Source organism: Erythrolamprus reginae, chromosome 1 (assembly GCF_031021105.1).
Source record: "Erythrolamprus reginae isolate rEryReg1 chromosome 1, rEryReg1.hap1, whole genome shotgun sequence".
NCBI lineage: Eukaryota > Metazoa > Chordata > Lepidosauria > Squamata > Dipsadidae > Erythrolamprus > Erythrolamprus reginae.
This window is the reverse complement of record NC_091950.1, coordinates 298,489,875-298,506,161: the sequence shown is the minus strand read 5'-3', so window position 1 is coordinate 298,506,161 and position 16,287 is coordinate 298,489,875. Positions and strand designations below refer to the sequence as shown.

The 16,287-nt window shown below is 38.4% G+C and overlaps 1 protein-coding gene across 3 annotated transcripts in view; it reads right to left on the bottom strand.

Annotated features, from left to right (window-relative positions):
• Window positions 1-16,287, bottom strand: part of ARMC2 (armadillo repeat containing 2) — a 48,912-nt gene that overhangs the window by 16,260 nt on the left and 16,365 nt on the right. For all 3 annotated transcript variants that reach the window (XM_070733320.1, XM_070733319.1, XM_070733321.1), the window contains exons 6-10: window positions 15,453-15,529; window positions 7,682-7,777; window positions 4,555-4,730; window positions 3,028-3,130; window positions 490-710 (exon numbers count right to left, since the gene is read on the bottom strand). In XM_070733320.1, coding sequence (XP_070589421.1) covers window positions 490-710; window positions 3,028-3,130; window positions 4,555-4,730; window positions 7,682-7,777; window positions 15,453-15,529 — 673 coding nt within the window. The remainder of the gene's footprint in view (window positions 1-489; window positions 711-3,027; window positions 3,131-4,554; window positions 4,731-7,681; window positions 7,778-15,452; window positions 15,530-16,287) is intronic.

Sequence of the window (16,287 nt, the reverse complement as noted above, 5' to 3'; positions counted from 1 at the left end):
CCTCTCTCTCTTTCTCTCTCTCTCTTGCTTTCTTTTTCTTGTTCTTTTTCTCTCTCTCGCTTTTTTTCTCTCTCTCTTGTTCTCTTTCTCTCTTGCTCGCTCGTTCTTTCTCTCTCTTGCTTTATTTCTTTCTCTCTTTCTTTCTCTCTCTGAGCTTCGCGGCACACCTGACCATGTCTCGCGGCACACTAGTGTGCCGTGGCACACTGGTTGAAAAACACTGCCCTAGGTAGCCTTAGCTAGTTCAGAAACGTTCACCAAGGTAGCACAAGGTTAGAACTGGAATAATATTGTTGCCTAGACTAAAAATGTAGAAAACATCTCAGAATAAAAGTAGTAACAAACCACTTCCACAATACTGTTGAGAAAAAAACACTTGGACAATCCACCAAGAGTAAAACGTAGCAAAGGAACATCATTAGAAAGTTTGAAACTTTTTTGCTGACATCAATTGAAATAAATAAATTGAAATAAAAATGTAATTCTGACCTGGACCAAGAGATGTCCTGAACTGGAAAATCGAGGATCATCTTCATTAATTTCATTAATCATTCTCATTACTTGCAGCAGGATTTCAATAGCTCCCTTGTTGACCATTTCATTAATGAGCCTTGCATTGCCAGAAATAAATTTGATCGCACCAGTGCAATACAGAAAAGCTTCGGTGTTTGTTTGCAAGCCTTCAGTTCTCAGAATCTCAAGCAGAGAGTCTACAGAAAAAAATAGCGTGATGTGAATCTTCCTCTCTAGTGCAATTTCCCCTTCCCCCTGTAAAATGAGGTTCAGTTCATCCAGGCCTTTTTTTTTAAAGGGAACTATCAAATAAAGTATGGTAATAACTTCTCTAACTAAGCTGCCCAAGAGTCACCATGGGCAGCCATATTCATTTTCCAAATAAATTAATGAATAAACTATTGATTATTGTACACAAAATTGCAGTAGAATTTGTGATCTAGAAAGCAATGTAAAATGGATCAAATAAATACATAATTCTGTGTTGTTATTTATTTAAAGTATTTTGAGTTAAAAGCATTCAATGGGACTGCAAAAACAGTTGCTGAAGATTACTAGCTGCCATCCCAATAATTCACATATGGGACAAGGGAAGAGAAATAGCTGAGGAAATTTGTTGAAAAGAAGGAATGTGCAACACAGGAGCTTACGTTCAATACAAGCTATTTCTCGCTGGTTTTTTTCCATTGCAACTGTGAGTATATCACAAATCCAAGGCCTGGATTGAACATTCTCCCAAGCCCAGGAAAGTTTTTGATGAGGGCAAAGCAATGGAAATTTCCCTTTTGCAAATATAGCCCTCAGTGATTGCATTTTTAAAAAAGGAAATCAGCACACAATTTAATGGAAGTTGCATATAACAAGAAGTCTTGGTCACAATAATAAAAATGATTAGAAGCTAATTATTTCTGACGATTAGTAGGTACTAATCACATGTGTATTATATCAGCTAAAAATATCTTGTCTTCCTGATAGTAATACCCAGCTATCCAGTTTTTACTTTTTGATTCAACTGCCTTACTTTAATTTAAAAACAAAGAGAAAAAAATAAAGGCATATACAGTATACAGAAATAAAAACAAATAAAATAATACACACATAGGGAGAATGAGAGAGAGATGGAGATCAACTCAGGTCCTAAGTTACAAACTTGGACGATGTGGGAATAACATTGACCACGCTTTCTATTATAAACACTTATCTTCAATCTAGCATTTGAAATCAGACATAGCAGAATCTATCAAACGTATTTTTAACTATACAGCACACACAATTAAATTCGGATTTCTTTATATTTCAATACATTCCAAATTTTCAGTCTATAATAAATAGCACAATAATATACAGTATTTATATTATATTTCTCTTCCCAGCATCATATGAATCTTTTGACTATTAAATTACTGCATTTTTCGGAGTATAAGACACACCTTTTTCCCTCCTAAAAGAGGGTGAAAATTGGGGTGCATGTTATACACCGAAGGTAGCCCCACTCTCAAATGGAGCTTTCGGAGTACAGTGGTACCTCTACTTAAGAACTTAATTTGTTCCATGACCAGATTCTTAAGTAGAAAAGTTTGTAAGTAGAAGCAATTTATCCCAAAGGAATCAATGTAAAAGCAAATAATGTGAGCAAACCCATTAGGAAAGAAATAAAAGCTCGGAATTTGGGTGGGAGGAGGAGGAGAAAGAGGACAGTCGCTGCCAAAGGAAGAAGGGGAGGGGAGGAGAATGAAAAAAATCCAAAACTTTAAGGCTTAAAAAAAAAAGAGGGACTCTGAGGCGGCAAGAAGGAGCATACCTCCCATACACCTGGCACGAAGCTGCCTCCCATATATTGCGCCAGAGAGAAACACAGGCGGGTGAGACGGGGAAACCTCCCGCTCCTTTGACCGAAAGGCAGCTGCTGCTACCTGCTTCCTCTTCCTTCCCATGCTGAAGGCCTCCCCTCTCCTCTTGCTCGCTCACTTTGTAGCTGGCGCCTTTCCTTCACTGTGGTGACTCCTCGGTTTGGCTGAAGCCGAGTTGATCTGGCCAGGGCGAAGCGCCCCCTTTTACCTTTCCGTGCCCAGACCCTCTGGGACGCAACCTCACACCAGGTGTATGGGAGGCAAAGCGAGGGAGTCACCAAAGCGAAGTCGTTTATTCCCTCTCCAAGCACCTAGAGAAAGGAAAATGCTTTGTTCACTCTGGACTGCCAAAGTCTCCTTAAGTGCCACCAAAAGGCTCCTCTGGCAGCCCAGAAAAGCCCGAGATGGCCAGGATTAAAGGGGGAACGGCAAGAAACTGGCTGGGCCTTTGTGCCGCTCTCAAATTTCCTGGGAAATTTTTCCAGGCTTGGGTTGTTAAGTAGAAAATGGTTCTTAAGAAGAGGCAGAAAAATCTTGAACAACCGGTTCTTATCTAGAAAAGTTCTTAAGTAGAGGCGTTCTTAAGTAGAGGTACCCCTGTATATTATCTTTTCCACATTATAAAAGACATTCTACTCAGTCGCAGAACAGCATTTTTACCTACCCAGTATTTGGTCATTCTCAATAAGGGAATCATTTTTTTCACTTCTGCTGATTTTAAATACTAATTTGCAAACATTAAGCAGATTCTTCCCACTCACTTTCAGCTATAAAGAAGAATGGGGAAGAGAATATATATTAAATAACAATATCTCATGTTTTAGCTGTTCTTTTAAGAGCAGATATGCCGCACAGCTCATATTATAGGTAGTCCTTGACTTTCAACTATTTATTTCGTGACCATTCGAAGTTACAACTGCAGTGGAAAAAGTGACTTGGTACCATTTTTCACATTTACCGCTGCACGTCTCCATGGTCCTGTGGAAAAATTTGGAAGCTTGGCAACGGATTCACATTTCTATATTGTCCCAAGATCATGGTATCACCTTTTATTGACCCCTCGCATCCTGGGCATAAATTGTTTCAATCCCTATCCTCAAAATGATGCTAAAGAGCCCTGCACACCAAGACAACTAGACACAAGAACAGCTGCTTTCCAAATGCCATCACTCTGCTAAACAAATAATTCCATCCTCACTGTCAAACTATTCACCAAGGCTGCTATTACTATTAGTCTTCTCATCTTTCCTATCAACCATCTCTCCCTACTTATGAATTATTGTAACTTTTTGCTTGTATCCTTACGGTTTATATTAATATTGTTTCCTGATTGCTTATTTGTACACTATGACAATCATTAAGTGTTGTAGCTCATGATTCTTAACAAATGTACCATATTTTTTGGAATATAAGACGCACCTTTTTCCTCTCTAAAGGAGGCTGATAATTTGGGTGCTATATTCTGAATATAGCTTCCACCACCACCCAGCCCTAACTAGCTGCTAACTGCAGCTCTTATCTTGCAGGCTCTTTTATTGTTTCTCTCTGCAAAGGTGAAGAATATTTTCCAAGCCCTGAATCTTTGCAGGGTTTTTCTCATTGCTCTGAATAAATTTCTTTCCAGTCCTAACCAGGTACTAAGGATGTTCCCAGCTCTTACCAGCTTGCAAGCTCTTTCATTGTTATTCTTTTCCTCCAGTTTCTTCTGCTATCTATCCCTTTGATATTCAACCAATCAAGTAAGAAGTCAGGGAATGTGGTTTATGACTTATTCTGGGATTTAGTAAATGTATTCAAGCGAATGCATTTGTTGTTATGCCTTGAAAGCAAAAATTCTCACAAAGTGTAGCTGCTTTTTGTGTACAGTTTAGTTCAGAAAATATGACTAGAGTGAGCACATGGTATTTTTATCTACTATCATGTACTATCACTTGAGCTGAAATTTATTACATTTATTTATTTGGAACTAAACTCAATTCTAAGTAGCCAAAGGAATAATTGCACTGTTAATCACATAGATTTTAAGTAAATCATAGAACAAAAGAACTTTAAACAGGGCAGTTCTGCAAATCTCTTGTGAAAAATTGATTTAGTGGTTAAAGTTTAGTTGTACTCCTCAGAATATAACTTCCACTTTCATGCAAGTATGATATAATCACATTTTTTGACAGGTAAGACATATTTAACTTACACCCAGAATGATTTTTGCTAATTTCAAGCCAAGAGGATCTGAAGTAATGTCAACTAATTTATATAACATCTTCAACAGTAAATTTCGCCTCTTGAATCGCTTGCCAAGCATATTTCCTTCTTCCAACGTTTGATAAAGAATAGTACAGGCATCGCAGAGTCTTTCTACATTGTTTTCTATTTGATTTTTTAAAAAAGCAGAAAGTAAAATTAGTGATCAAGTATTTTAAAGAGGAAGAACTTAACTTTTTAAAAACAAATACCACAAAACCTGCACTCTCAACAAACACAGCTATTTTAAATTTTATGGACTCAACTGGAGAATTCCTTTCAATATTCCTCCTGAAAATGATCCTGGAATAATAATTATATAAATAGCTTTTGGTCAGTATCATTATAATAGATGTTTATGTGATTATCCATACCTTAGCATGCATTTGTTTTCAACTCCTACCTCTCCGGTCGGTCGCAGTCGGTGTTAGTGGGGGGTCAGAGGTCGACTTCAAGGTTACTCCCTTGTGGGGTACCTCAGGGATCGGTCCTCTCCCCTCTGCTATTCAATATCTACATGAAACCGCTGGGTGAGATCATCCAGAGGCATGGGGTGAGGTATCATCAGTACGCAGATGATACCCAGTTGTACATCGTCACCCCATGCCCAGTCAACGAAGCAGTGGAAGTGATGTGCCGGTGCCTGGAGGCTGTTGGGGTCTGGATGGGTGTCAACAGACTCAAACTCAACCCGGATAAAACGGAGTGGCTGTGGGTTCTGCCTCCCAAGGACAATTCCATCTGTCCGTCCATCACCCTGGGGGGGGAGGAATTATTGACACCCTCAGAGAGGGTCTACAACTTGGGCATCCTCCTCGATCCACAGCTCACATTAGAGAACCATCTTTCAGCTGTGGCGAGGGGAACGTTTGCCCAGATTCGCCTGGTGCACCAGTTCAATTCAATTCAATTTATTGGATTTATATGCCGCCCCTCTCCGAAAACTCGGGGCAGCTAACAACAGTCATGAACAATATACATGAACAATATACAGTAAAAATCCAATACTAAAAACTAACTTAAAACCCCTTAATGTATAAAACCAGCATACGTACAAACATACCATACATACAGTTGTATCAGCCTAGGGGGAGAAGAAGTCTTAATTCCCCCATGCCTGGCGGCAGAGGTGGGTTTTGAGTAGCTTACGAAAGGCAAGGAGGGTAGGGGCAGTTCTAATCTCTGGGGGGAGTTGGTTCCAGAGGGCCGGGGCCGCCACAGAGAAGGCTCTTCTCCTGGGTCCCGCCAAGTGGCATTGTTTCGTTGACGGGACCCGGAGAAGACCCACTCTGTGGGACCTAACTGGCCACTGGGATTCGTGCAGCAGAAGGCGGTCTCGGAGATATTCTGGTCCGATGCCATGAAGGGCTTTAAAGGTCATAACCAACACTTTGAATTGTGACCGGAAACTGATCGGCAACCAATGCAGACTGCGGAGTGTTGGTGTGACATGGGCATATTTAGGAAAGCCCATGATTGCTCTCGCAGCTGCATTCTGCACGATCTGAAGTTTCCAAACACTTTTCAAAGGTAGCCCCAATTGCGGCCATATCTGGACTGGGACTCACTGCTCACAATCACTCATGCCCTCATCACCTCGAGATTCGACTACTGTAATGCTCTCTACATGGGGCTACCTTTGAAAAGTGTTCGGAAACTTCAGATCGTGCAGAATGCAGCTGTGAGAGCAATCATGGGCTTCCATGTTATGTATGCCCATGTCACACCAACACTCCGCAGTCTGCATTGGCTGCTGATCAATTTCCGGTCACAATTCAAAGTGTTGGTTATGACCTATAAAGTCCTTCATGGTATCGGACCAGAATATCTCCGGGACCGCCTTCTGCTGCACGAATCCCAGCGACCAATTAGGTCCCACAGAGTTGGCCTTTTCCGAGGTCCCGTCGACTAAACAATTTCATTTGGCGGGTGCCAGGGGAAGAGCCTTCTCTGTGGTGGCCCCGACTCTCTGGAACCAGCTCCCCCCGGAGATTATAACTGCCCCCACCCTCCTTGCCTTTCGTAAACTCCTTAAAATCCACCTCTGCCATCAGGCATGGGGGAATTGAGATATCTCCCCCGGGCCTATACAATTTATGTATGGTATGTTTGTGTGTATGTCTGCTTTAATAATGGTTTTTTTTAATGTTTTTAAATTATTAGATTTGTCATGAATTGTTTTATTGTTGTTGTGAGCCGCCCCGAGTCTACGGAGAGGGGCGGCATACAAATCTAATAAATAAATAAAATAAATAAATAAACTAGAGGCAACTAGATATCAGACTAGGGTCCTGTGAAACTTGCTAGCATCCTTTTCATAGGCAATAAAGTTCTTCCAGAAATATGGGATCAAAATATGGGGCTTCTTTGCACTGATGTCAAAATGAGGGAACTGAAGGTGTGAAATGAATATATTACAATTGGCAGATGCTTAGAGCATTCATTTCACCCTTTAAAATCCCTAAAACCATTTCCAGGGCTCTACTTATTTTTTTAAACATGGCCTCAAATATGCCGCTGAAAGCCTACTGCAGTACTTGAGATCCCCTACCTAATTCTTAAACACTAATCTAAGCAAGGGCAATACACAATGCTAAGACATAAAAACTGAAACACAAAATTAGTGTTGCCTTTAGCAATGGCATCTATGATTTAAAAAATAACCAACAAATATGGTGGTTTTATAAGTTTTGGTCTTTTAATTCCCAATATTGGATTTGTCATTCAAAACATCTTAAAATGTACCGGATAGCCTAATGCTAGTATGTCATTTTTATGTACTACACAAATACATAATATTTACAGCTCTTTGAATGTTTATCATATGCATTCTCAATGGACTTTTAAGTCTTTCAAATACATCTCTATATCTCCATTCCACTTTGCCCCCAACTAAACTAAGAGCAGGAATATAGGCCATCTTGCCAGCAATGGGACTATTTGATAATAGGAAAATAGATAATAGGAAAAATATTATTAGAATATTATTAGAAATAATGAAATATTATTAGAAATAATGAAGCCTTGAAAAGTCTAGTTTATGAAACCCAAACGCTTTTTATAGAACTATTATTTACCAATCTCTAATATATGTAAAATTGGGAAAACTTTTATTTTCCAGTAGCTTTCTTCATCTTCTTCTTCTTCCATTTCATTTATTTCCAAATTATTTTCTGAAAGATATTTTATTGAAGAGATATATTAATAATGATTTTCAGACAGTCACACAACAAAACGTATGGCAAAACATTTAATAAGACTGTAATTTGTTTTGTATGTACCAATCAAGTAAAACATAAATATTTCAACAGAAATTGCTTAGTAATCTAACTTCAACAGTCTCAATAACAAAAAGAAGAAAAACAGGAAACTTAAGCAAAGGCAGACAAGTTCAGAAGTTCCTTCTCTCAGTGGTTTATTGGTATAACCACAGCTTTGTATGCTGGTCACAAAAATGACATTGGTCTACATTTATTGGCTGCTGTTTTTAGCATGTAAAATCCAAGAGCCTTAGCAACACTGAGTTTCAGATAACTGAATGTTAGTTCTCTTAAAAAGCTACCTACTGTATACAGAAGATAATCTTTAGAATTCTAATAAGTACTGACTTGTTAGTTTTCGACTTGAACAAATTAACATTTTCTTTTGGTTCACATAAATCTTTCTTTAGTAAAAGCACAGAAAGCTGAGGCCCTGCAAAGTGCATGTAAATACACAATAGATCAATCTGGAGAGTTTAGCCTTGCCAAGCATGATCTAGGTTGTCATGTCACAAAACCAATCTAGGTTATATTTTATGTTTGGTATGTATGTGTTGTTTGGTTTTAAATATGATAGGGTTTTATATGCTTCTTTTTAAATATTAGATTTGTTTTGCTATAACATTGTTTTTTATTATTGTTGTGAGCCACCTGAGTCTTTGGAGAGGGGCGGCATACAAATCTAATTAATAATAATAATAATAATAATAATAATAATAATAATAATAATATTATTATTATTATTATTGTCACAAAACCAATCTCTATTTTCTTTTGTATAACAAAGAGTATTGTACTGGCAGTTCTATGTTAGCAAAAACTTCAGAAGAGAAGGATTTAGGGGTAGTGATTTCTGACAGTCTCAAAATGGGTGAGCAGTGTGGTCGGGCAGCAGGAAAAGCAAGTAGGATGCTTGGCTGCATAACTAGAGGTATAACAAGCAGGAAGAGGGAGATTGTGATCCCGCTATATAGAGCACTGGTGAGACCACATTAGGAATACTGTGTTCAGTTCTGGAGACCTCACCTACAAAAAGATATTGACAAAATTGAACGGGTCCATGGACGGGCTACAAGAATGGTGGAAGGTCTTAAGCATAAAACGTATCAGGAAAGACTTAATGAACTCAATCTGTATAGTCTGGAGGACAGAAGGAAAAGGGGGGACATGATCGAAATATTTAAATATGTCAAAGGGTTAAATAAGGTTCAGGAGGGAAGTGTTTTTAATAGGAAAGTGAACACAAGAACAAGGGGACACAATCTGAAGTTAGTTGGGGGAAAGATCAAAAGCAACATGAGAAAATATTATTTTACTGAAAGAGTAGTAGATCCTTGGAACAAACTTCCAGCAGACGTGGTTGGTAAATCCACAGTAACTGAATTTAAAGATGCCTGGGATAAACCTATATCCATCCTAAAATAAAATACAAAAAATAATATAAGGGCAGACTAGATGGATCCTGAGGTCTTTTTCTCCGTCAGTCTTCTATGTTTCTAGATTTCTAAATTACATGTGTATGCATGCATACACAAACACACAAATGGCATTCATTTTTGTTTATAAAATTGTGTGCTATAAATTTATATGTATGGCTTAAAATCTCTTCCATTCCTTCTTTTCAAGTTGGTAAGAAATATAGCAGAGTGCCAATATCAATCTTCTTGAAAGTCACATGTAATAAATAATAAAAAATTATATGGGAAACAAAATTACATGGATGTGAAAAATATTCCATGCACATTCCTGTGTTTGCAACAGGCTGTATAGATGGTGATTGACCTGATACAGTCTAACTCAAATGTCAAAAGATAGCACATTTGTCACTTTATCTGGTATTCCACAACATGGATATTAGACAATATGGAAAATGGTACCAACTTTCAAAGAGTTTCAACCTTCTGAAAGAATATAGAAAGGTAACAGTGATGCCTTCCATTCCCAACTCCCTCAAGTGCTAGAAAAAAAAATAAATCACTACAATCAATAGCATCAAAAGCTATTGACAGAGAAAGGAAAATCAATACTTCCCCCTATCCCTCCTTCCCCCTCTCTCTTGCAGCATAGATAGTCCATCAGGCTGATCAAGGTCATTTCCACACAAAACATGGTTCTGGATCAAAAGGGTTTAGACAAGCCATTTTCTATAAGGGTTCCTGGACCTGCGGTGCTTCTGTCCTCTTTATGGCTATATTGGAAAACAGTGGACAAGGCTTAAATGGGTTCAATCTAGGGAAGGGTACATGAGCAAGGTCCTTCACTACCACCAATTATGCCAAGGAGCGACACATAAATAAATAACCTTTAAAATAGCAGAGGAGCTCTGCTTTATAGAGAAATATTAATTCACTCTGAAATCACAGGGCAGGACAGATTTCAAGCTAAGGAGATAATAGACAAATTGAAGAGTGAACCAAACCATGAATGTCTACCTTGAAACAAAGAAAATATGACCTACACCTCATCCATACATCTTTCCCTTCTCTTTCCTCCTTATTGTTAATATTACTCTCTATACTGGTAATCCTTGACGTCTGGAGGCCCAAATTTCTACTGTTAAGTGAAACATTTGTTAAGTGCGTTTTGACCCATTTTACGACCTTTCCTGCCACAGTTGTTAAGCGAATCGTTGCAGTTGATAAGTTAGTAACCCAGTGGTTAAGTGAACCTGGTTTCCCCATTCATTTTGCCAGTCAGAAGCAAAGGTGGTCACATGACCTTGGGACTCTGCAGCTGCCATAAATATAAACCAGTTGCCAAGCATCCGAATTTTGATCACGTGACTGTGGGGGCGCTGCAAGGGTTGTAACTGTGAAAAACGATCCCAAGTCATTTTTTTTTCAGTGCCGTTGAACAGTCATTAAATGAACTGTAAGTCCAGGACTACCTGTAAGTGCTTACTTCTACTAACTGGGCAAAGCCATTATCTCACGATCACTGCCAGCCCAATTAAAATTCTGTCAAGAGGGGTTCGGCATGATTTTTGGGCTCTGCTGGAGGAAACACTTCATTTGTTTATTTATTTATGTAATTAAATTGATAGGTCGTCTTTCTCCTAGTGCAGCGTTTCCCAACCATGGCAACTTGAAGATATTTGGACTTCAACTCCCAGAATTCCCCAGCCAGCAAATGCTGGCTGGGGAATTCTGGGAGTTGAAGTCCAAATATCTTCAAGTTGCCAAGGTTGGGAAACACTGTCCTAGTGGACTCGGGGAAGCATACAACAATAAAAATGCAATGGTAAAAAAATACAAATTTGAAACCCCAATATTAAACATTTGCACATCATTCATCCAAACTACTGGCCAGAGCAGAGTACAACACTCAAAGACCCAGGCTTGCTGGCAGAGCCGTGTTTTTAAAGCTGTTCAAAAGGCCAGGAGGCCTTTATTGTTACTCTTCCCTGACTAACAAGACATATCAGTGCAAGACAGAAAAAAATAAATGGCTCCTACCCAACTTCTCCCAACCCCTGTTTTTAGAGTTAGAAGATAGTTCAAATTTGATAATCTAATGCAGAGGTCTCAGACCCGGGCCACTTTAAGACTTGTGGACTTCAGCCCCCAGAATTCCTCAGCCGGGCTTTGCTGAGGTGAGGTGTTGAGCTTTGCTGGCTGAGGAATTCTGGGAGTTGAAGTCCACAAGTCTAAAAGTGGCCCGGGTTTGAGGCCCCTGATCTAATAAGATCATATCATGTACAGATGGGATAAGGGTTTATTAAAAGATCAGTGAACACTTATTTGTTGAGGAGCATACTGAATTTTTTCAGATTATAAGATGCACCTTTTTCCCTCCTAAAAGAGGGTCTTATACACAAATACAGCCATTTTTGCTGTACTAAAGCCCCACCCCTGCACCCCATTTTTGCAAAAATGGGGTGGACAGAGGGTCTGGGAAGCCTGCAGAGAGCTCCTGGCTGCTGGGGGATGACAAAAATGCCAGTCTTTGCAAAACATGGGCCATTTTTGCCAGTTTTTTGAAAAATGGGGTGAGCAAAGGGTGTGGGAAGCCTGCTGAGAGTTTCTGGGGATTGGGGGAAGCAAAACCAGCCCATTTTTCACAAAAAAATCCAAGGTTGCAAAAAGTTCCCATGTTTGTAAAACATATTCTGCTACACTGGCATTTTATTAAATGATATATTACTACACTATTTGGTTCAGAATACTTTTTTCCTTGTTTTCCACCTCTAAAATCTAGGTGCATCTTATATTCCAGTAGGTCTTATATTCTGAAAAATACGGTAAAAGGAAAGGCAGTAAAATGCTTATGTAAATGTTGTGGGTTTCCCATAAACCCCAAGTAAGCAATTTAAAAATAAAAGTGCATGTGGGGGGTGGGGGAGAACACTCTTAGGTCATAAATTCCAATTTTTAAATAAAAAAATAATGAAATTAATAATAAAATACAACCCGGCAGATTCTGCAACCTAAATTTAATCGTTGCTAATAAAAGAACAGGATCATGATGGTGTAATGAAAGTTTCTTCAAACCCCAGGGTTCCACAAAAGACTAAAGGCAAATAAAAAAGAAAGTCCATAGCAATTTTTCTGTGATATAACAGTAAGGACCAGCTATATTTTAAAAAAACCCACTTTGCCAGTTTTTGTTCTCAAGCTGTCGTATCACTCTGTCTGTTTGAGAGGTAGACAGGGGGATTCTGGGAAATCCTTTTTAATTAATAGGTTGTATGAAGAACTCTGGAGAAATTATTTCAATTTTGGAGCAGAACTGGGGAGAGTATGGTTCAAGTCCACTTTCGCCATGGATGACTTCAAGCCATTGGCTTTTCTCACCCCAATACATCCCCTAAGAACAAAAATTGCCATATATGAATATTCAAACTCCTGATGGAATAACGGGAACTTGGAAAGCAATAGAAGCTTGGTCAATATTGGTCTAAACTTTTTATTGCTTCAAATTTGAGCCATCAGTAGTCAGTACTAATAGCCTAATTTTCTACATTTGACCATCTCATCTGACCAAGTGAAATTTATGAACTGTAAAAGCAGGCTGATGTATAGATGTCTTTGTGCATTTAATAATTTTCTCCTTAAGTCATATTAACATTAGAACTGGCAGCAATTCCTAGAAGTGACATGTAAGCCATACTCAAAGATTTCCTTAACTACACTAATGTTGGGATCCCGGATTCTATATAGCTGCATCTGGAGACAGATTAAGTCTCATTTTAGCCACCTTCTCCACCTTAAAATCTCTAGGCACTAGAGATGATACTTAATGATACTTTATACATCCAAATTTCTGGATGACTAATCTCAAGGGTTTCAGATAAATGTTGGCAAACATGAGGAATACAATGGAACTTCATATTATAATTCTTTAATGATGGGGAAAGTCCCCAATATCACTTTGATATAATTTCTCAACTATGGACTACAATTTTTATAACACCAGTTTCTAAGTCCTCCACAGATAAGCCACTGGGTGACACTGCTCTACAATTCTCATCATATTACAATGTAACAAAGATTGATTCTGCCCTGTGATAAATTTAAAACAAGATTATTCATTGCAATGCAGTGATGACTACCCTTTTTGTCCTTGTGTCCTGACAGTGCGCATGTACCGGCACCCATAATGCAATGCATACACCGCACATTAATGCACGACTCCCTCCACTACCCCCCGCACAGGTGCACACCCCACACATGCTATCCTGGAGCATTCACATGCAAGCCCCGGTGTCCTGTTTTGGGCCTAGTAAGCTTCTCTGCAGGTTCCTTGGACTAAAAATAGGCCATGGGGGGGGACGGACCGCTCCCACCCCATTTTGGGCCTAGTAGGCCTGCCTGTAGCCTCCTGGGACTGTCTGCCTGCCAGCTGTGGCATGTGTGCCATGAACCAATGGGTTCACCATCACAGTTCTAATCAATATAAATCTAGCACCGCTAGATTAATTCCAATGCTTTGCCCAATAATTATGCAATCAATTTGGAGAATTCAATCATCTTTTTAATTAATTAAATTTATTAAATTAATTAAAAACTTTGCTCCTGTCTCCAGGTTTCAAGCACCTCATTGTCTTTCATCCCATCTCTGCCAATTTCGCAGGGCAAGTAAAAGTCTAAGGATCGGCCTTCCAATAATTTGTACATGACTTGCCATCATATATTGTTTTTTGTTTACCTTGGATTCTTAGAAAACAAAGATATCTAAATGAAAACAAAGCTCAACATTATACAAAAAATGTCTAATCAACCATAAACATTTAGCCTTGTGAAATAACTTTGCTTGAAAAAGTATGATCAAAGAACAAAATCTTATTTATGTTAGTCTTTATTAGATGTGCAGCACTTATCCAGCATCTTCAACTATCCAAAATATCAAGGAACCACCATCATTCTATGGGGAAAATATTTGGGATGTTTATTTATTAAATTGTTATCCCGCCTTTATTAACATAAATAAGTCACAGCTGCAAACATATCTAATACTCCTTTCTCCTCCTGTTTTTCTCAGAACAAACCTGAGAAGCTGGTTGGGTTACAAGAGAGTAGCTGGCCCAGTCATGCAGATGGTTTTCATACGTAAGGCGGAACTTACAGTTTCCTTGTTTTTAGGCCAGCATCTTAACCACTACATTAAACTGGCTGGCCGCACTAAATTCAAACTGGACATTAAAGCACTAACAGTTTGATTTTTGTGAATGACACCCACAAAACTAAAAATAAATAAGATTTTTAAAACTTAACTAGGAAAGTATACATTGAAAGATAAAAATCTGTATTAAGATAAGATATTCACAAAAGCAATGTTAATCAGTATGTTTAGCTATCATAACTAAGTGTAAATATTGGACACAGTATATAATTGTTTTCCTGAGCTGAACAATCTGCTAAAGAAATAAAGAGACTACTTCTTATAAAATATCACGAACACTATATATATATATATGTTTATGCCAATACATAGCAGAATAATTAAAGCAATAGTCACTTAGGAATTGAAAAAAAAATGAAAAAAGGTAGACATCTGAATCAAAGTTATGAAGAATACACTAGACAAGAAAAACTCAATCAGTTCATCCTGGAAGAAAGACGGACATACTATTCCACGGACGTAATAATTACCAAGTAGAAACACAATCTTGGGCACACAATGATAGCTGAGGATGAAATGAGGATGAAATTAAATAAAATGACTAAACTGGTAAAGATTAGAGATGTAGAAGATGGGAAGGCAAAGTAGATAGATAAAATCAGAGAGACCCTTGGAATGTCTATAGAATAACTGTGGATTATCACCAGGAACAAATCAAGATGAAGTCCATAGAATCTCTAGGAGTCCGGCCTAACTCAAGATATCCAGCACAAATGAGCTTGAGCAGGCCAAAGATCAGAAGAAATAAATTAACGTTTAATTTTATTTTCCTCAAATGTTTTGACAACATAATTCCTGCTTTGTATGTTATGACAATTGTGACCAATTAGGTTAAGTCAAATTTTATTTTATTTTCCTTTTGGACACATGGGAAGAGTACTTAAGTCTGAACTTTGCTCTGGCTTGCCAAGGCTCATTCACTTATTACAATGAAAAATTATATATGGGCTAAGTATGTAACACGTACCTGATTTAGTTGCAGATTTAGTTGTTTCAGGATAGTCTGGATATGATAGAAGAGACTCTTGTCTATTAAACTGGTCACTAAAAAGGGGGCGAAATTAGCAGAAATTTTAAATCAAAATTATGAATACATGTATATTATTTACTCTGACTTTTCAACCACTAAACTGGAAATGCACTTTAGTAAAACTGATGATCTTGCCACAAACTATGCTACTAAATCGCTCGGCAGCCAAACCATTTGGATTTCCTCAGGAACCAAAATTACACACACACACACACACTTTCTCTCTTCCTCTCTCTCACATGCCAATTGCTAAACAAACTGAGCAGGGATATTCATCAATATCTTTTATTCCATTTATACAAATTATTTATCACAACTTTTAATCAACCGCTGTGACCAACTGCTGCAAGTAAGTTAATAACTTTCTGATAGATTAAGGCAAGGGTGTCAAAGTTGCGGCCTGTGGACCAGATGTGTCAGATGCTGGTCACGCCTATCACCAGTTTAGCAAAGGGGGGCGGGAAATTGCAATGTGACGTAACAAAGGTGATGTGATGACGTGAGTTTGACACTCCTGGATTAAGGGGTTCATCCTTCTCTTGCAAACCAAAGAAATCTCCTGTAATCTAATTTGATCAGGGGTTGGCAACATTCATTACAGCTAAATGCAACTCAAAATTAGATTATCAGTTCTACCAAGAGATTTGTTTTTAGCACACTCTACCAAAGATTGATACAGCACTGAGAATGAGTGGGCGGCCAAACCACCTGTTTTCTCAAGCTAAGTTTGGAGATCAACTGAGAAGAAAAGGAGCAGAAGTCTGTTTGCTCT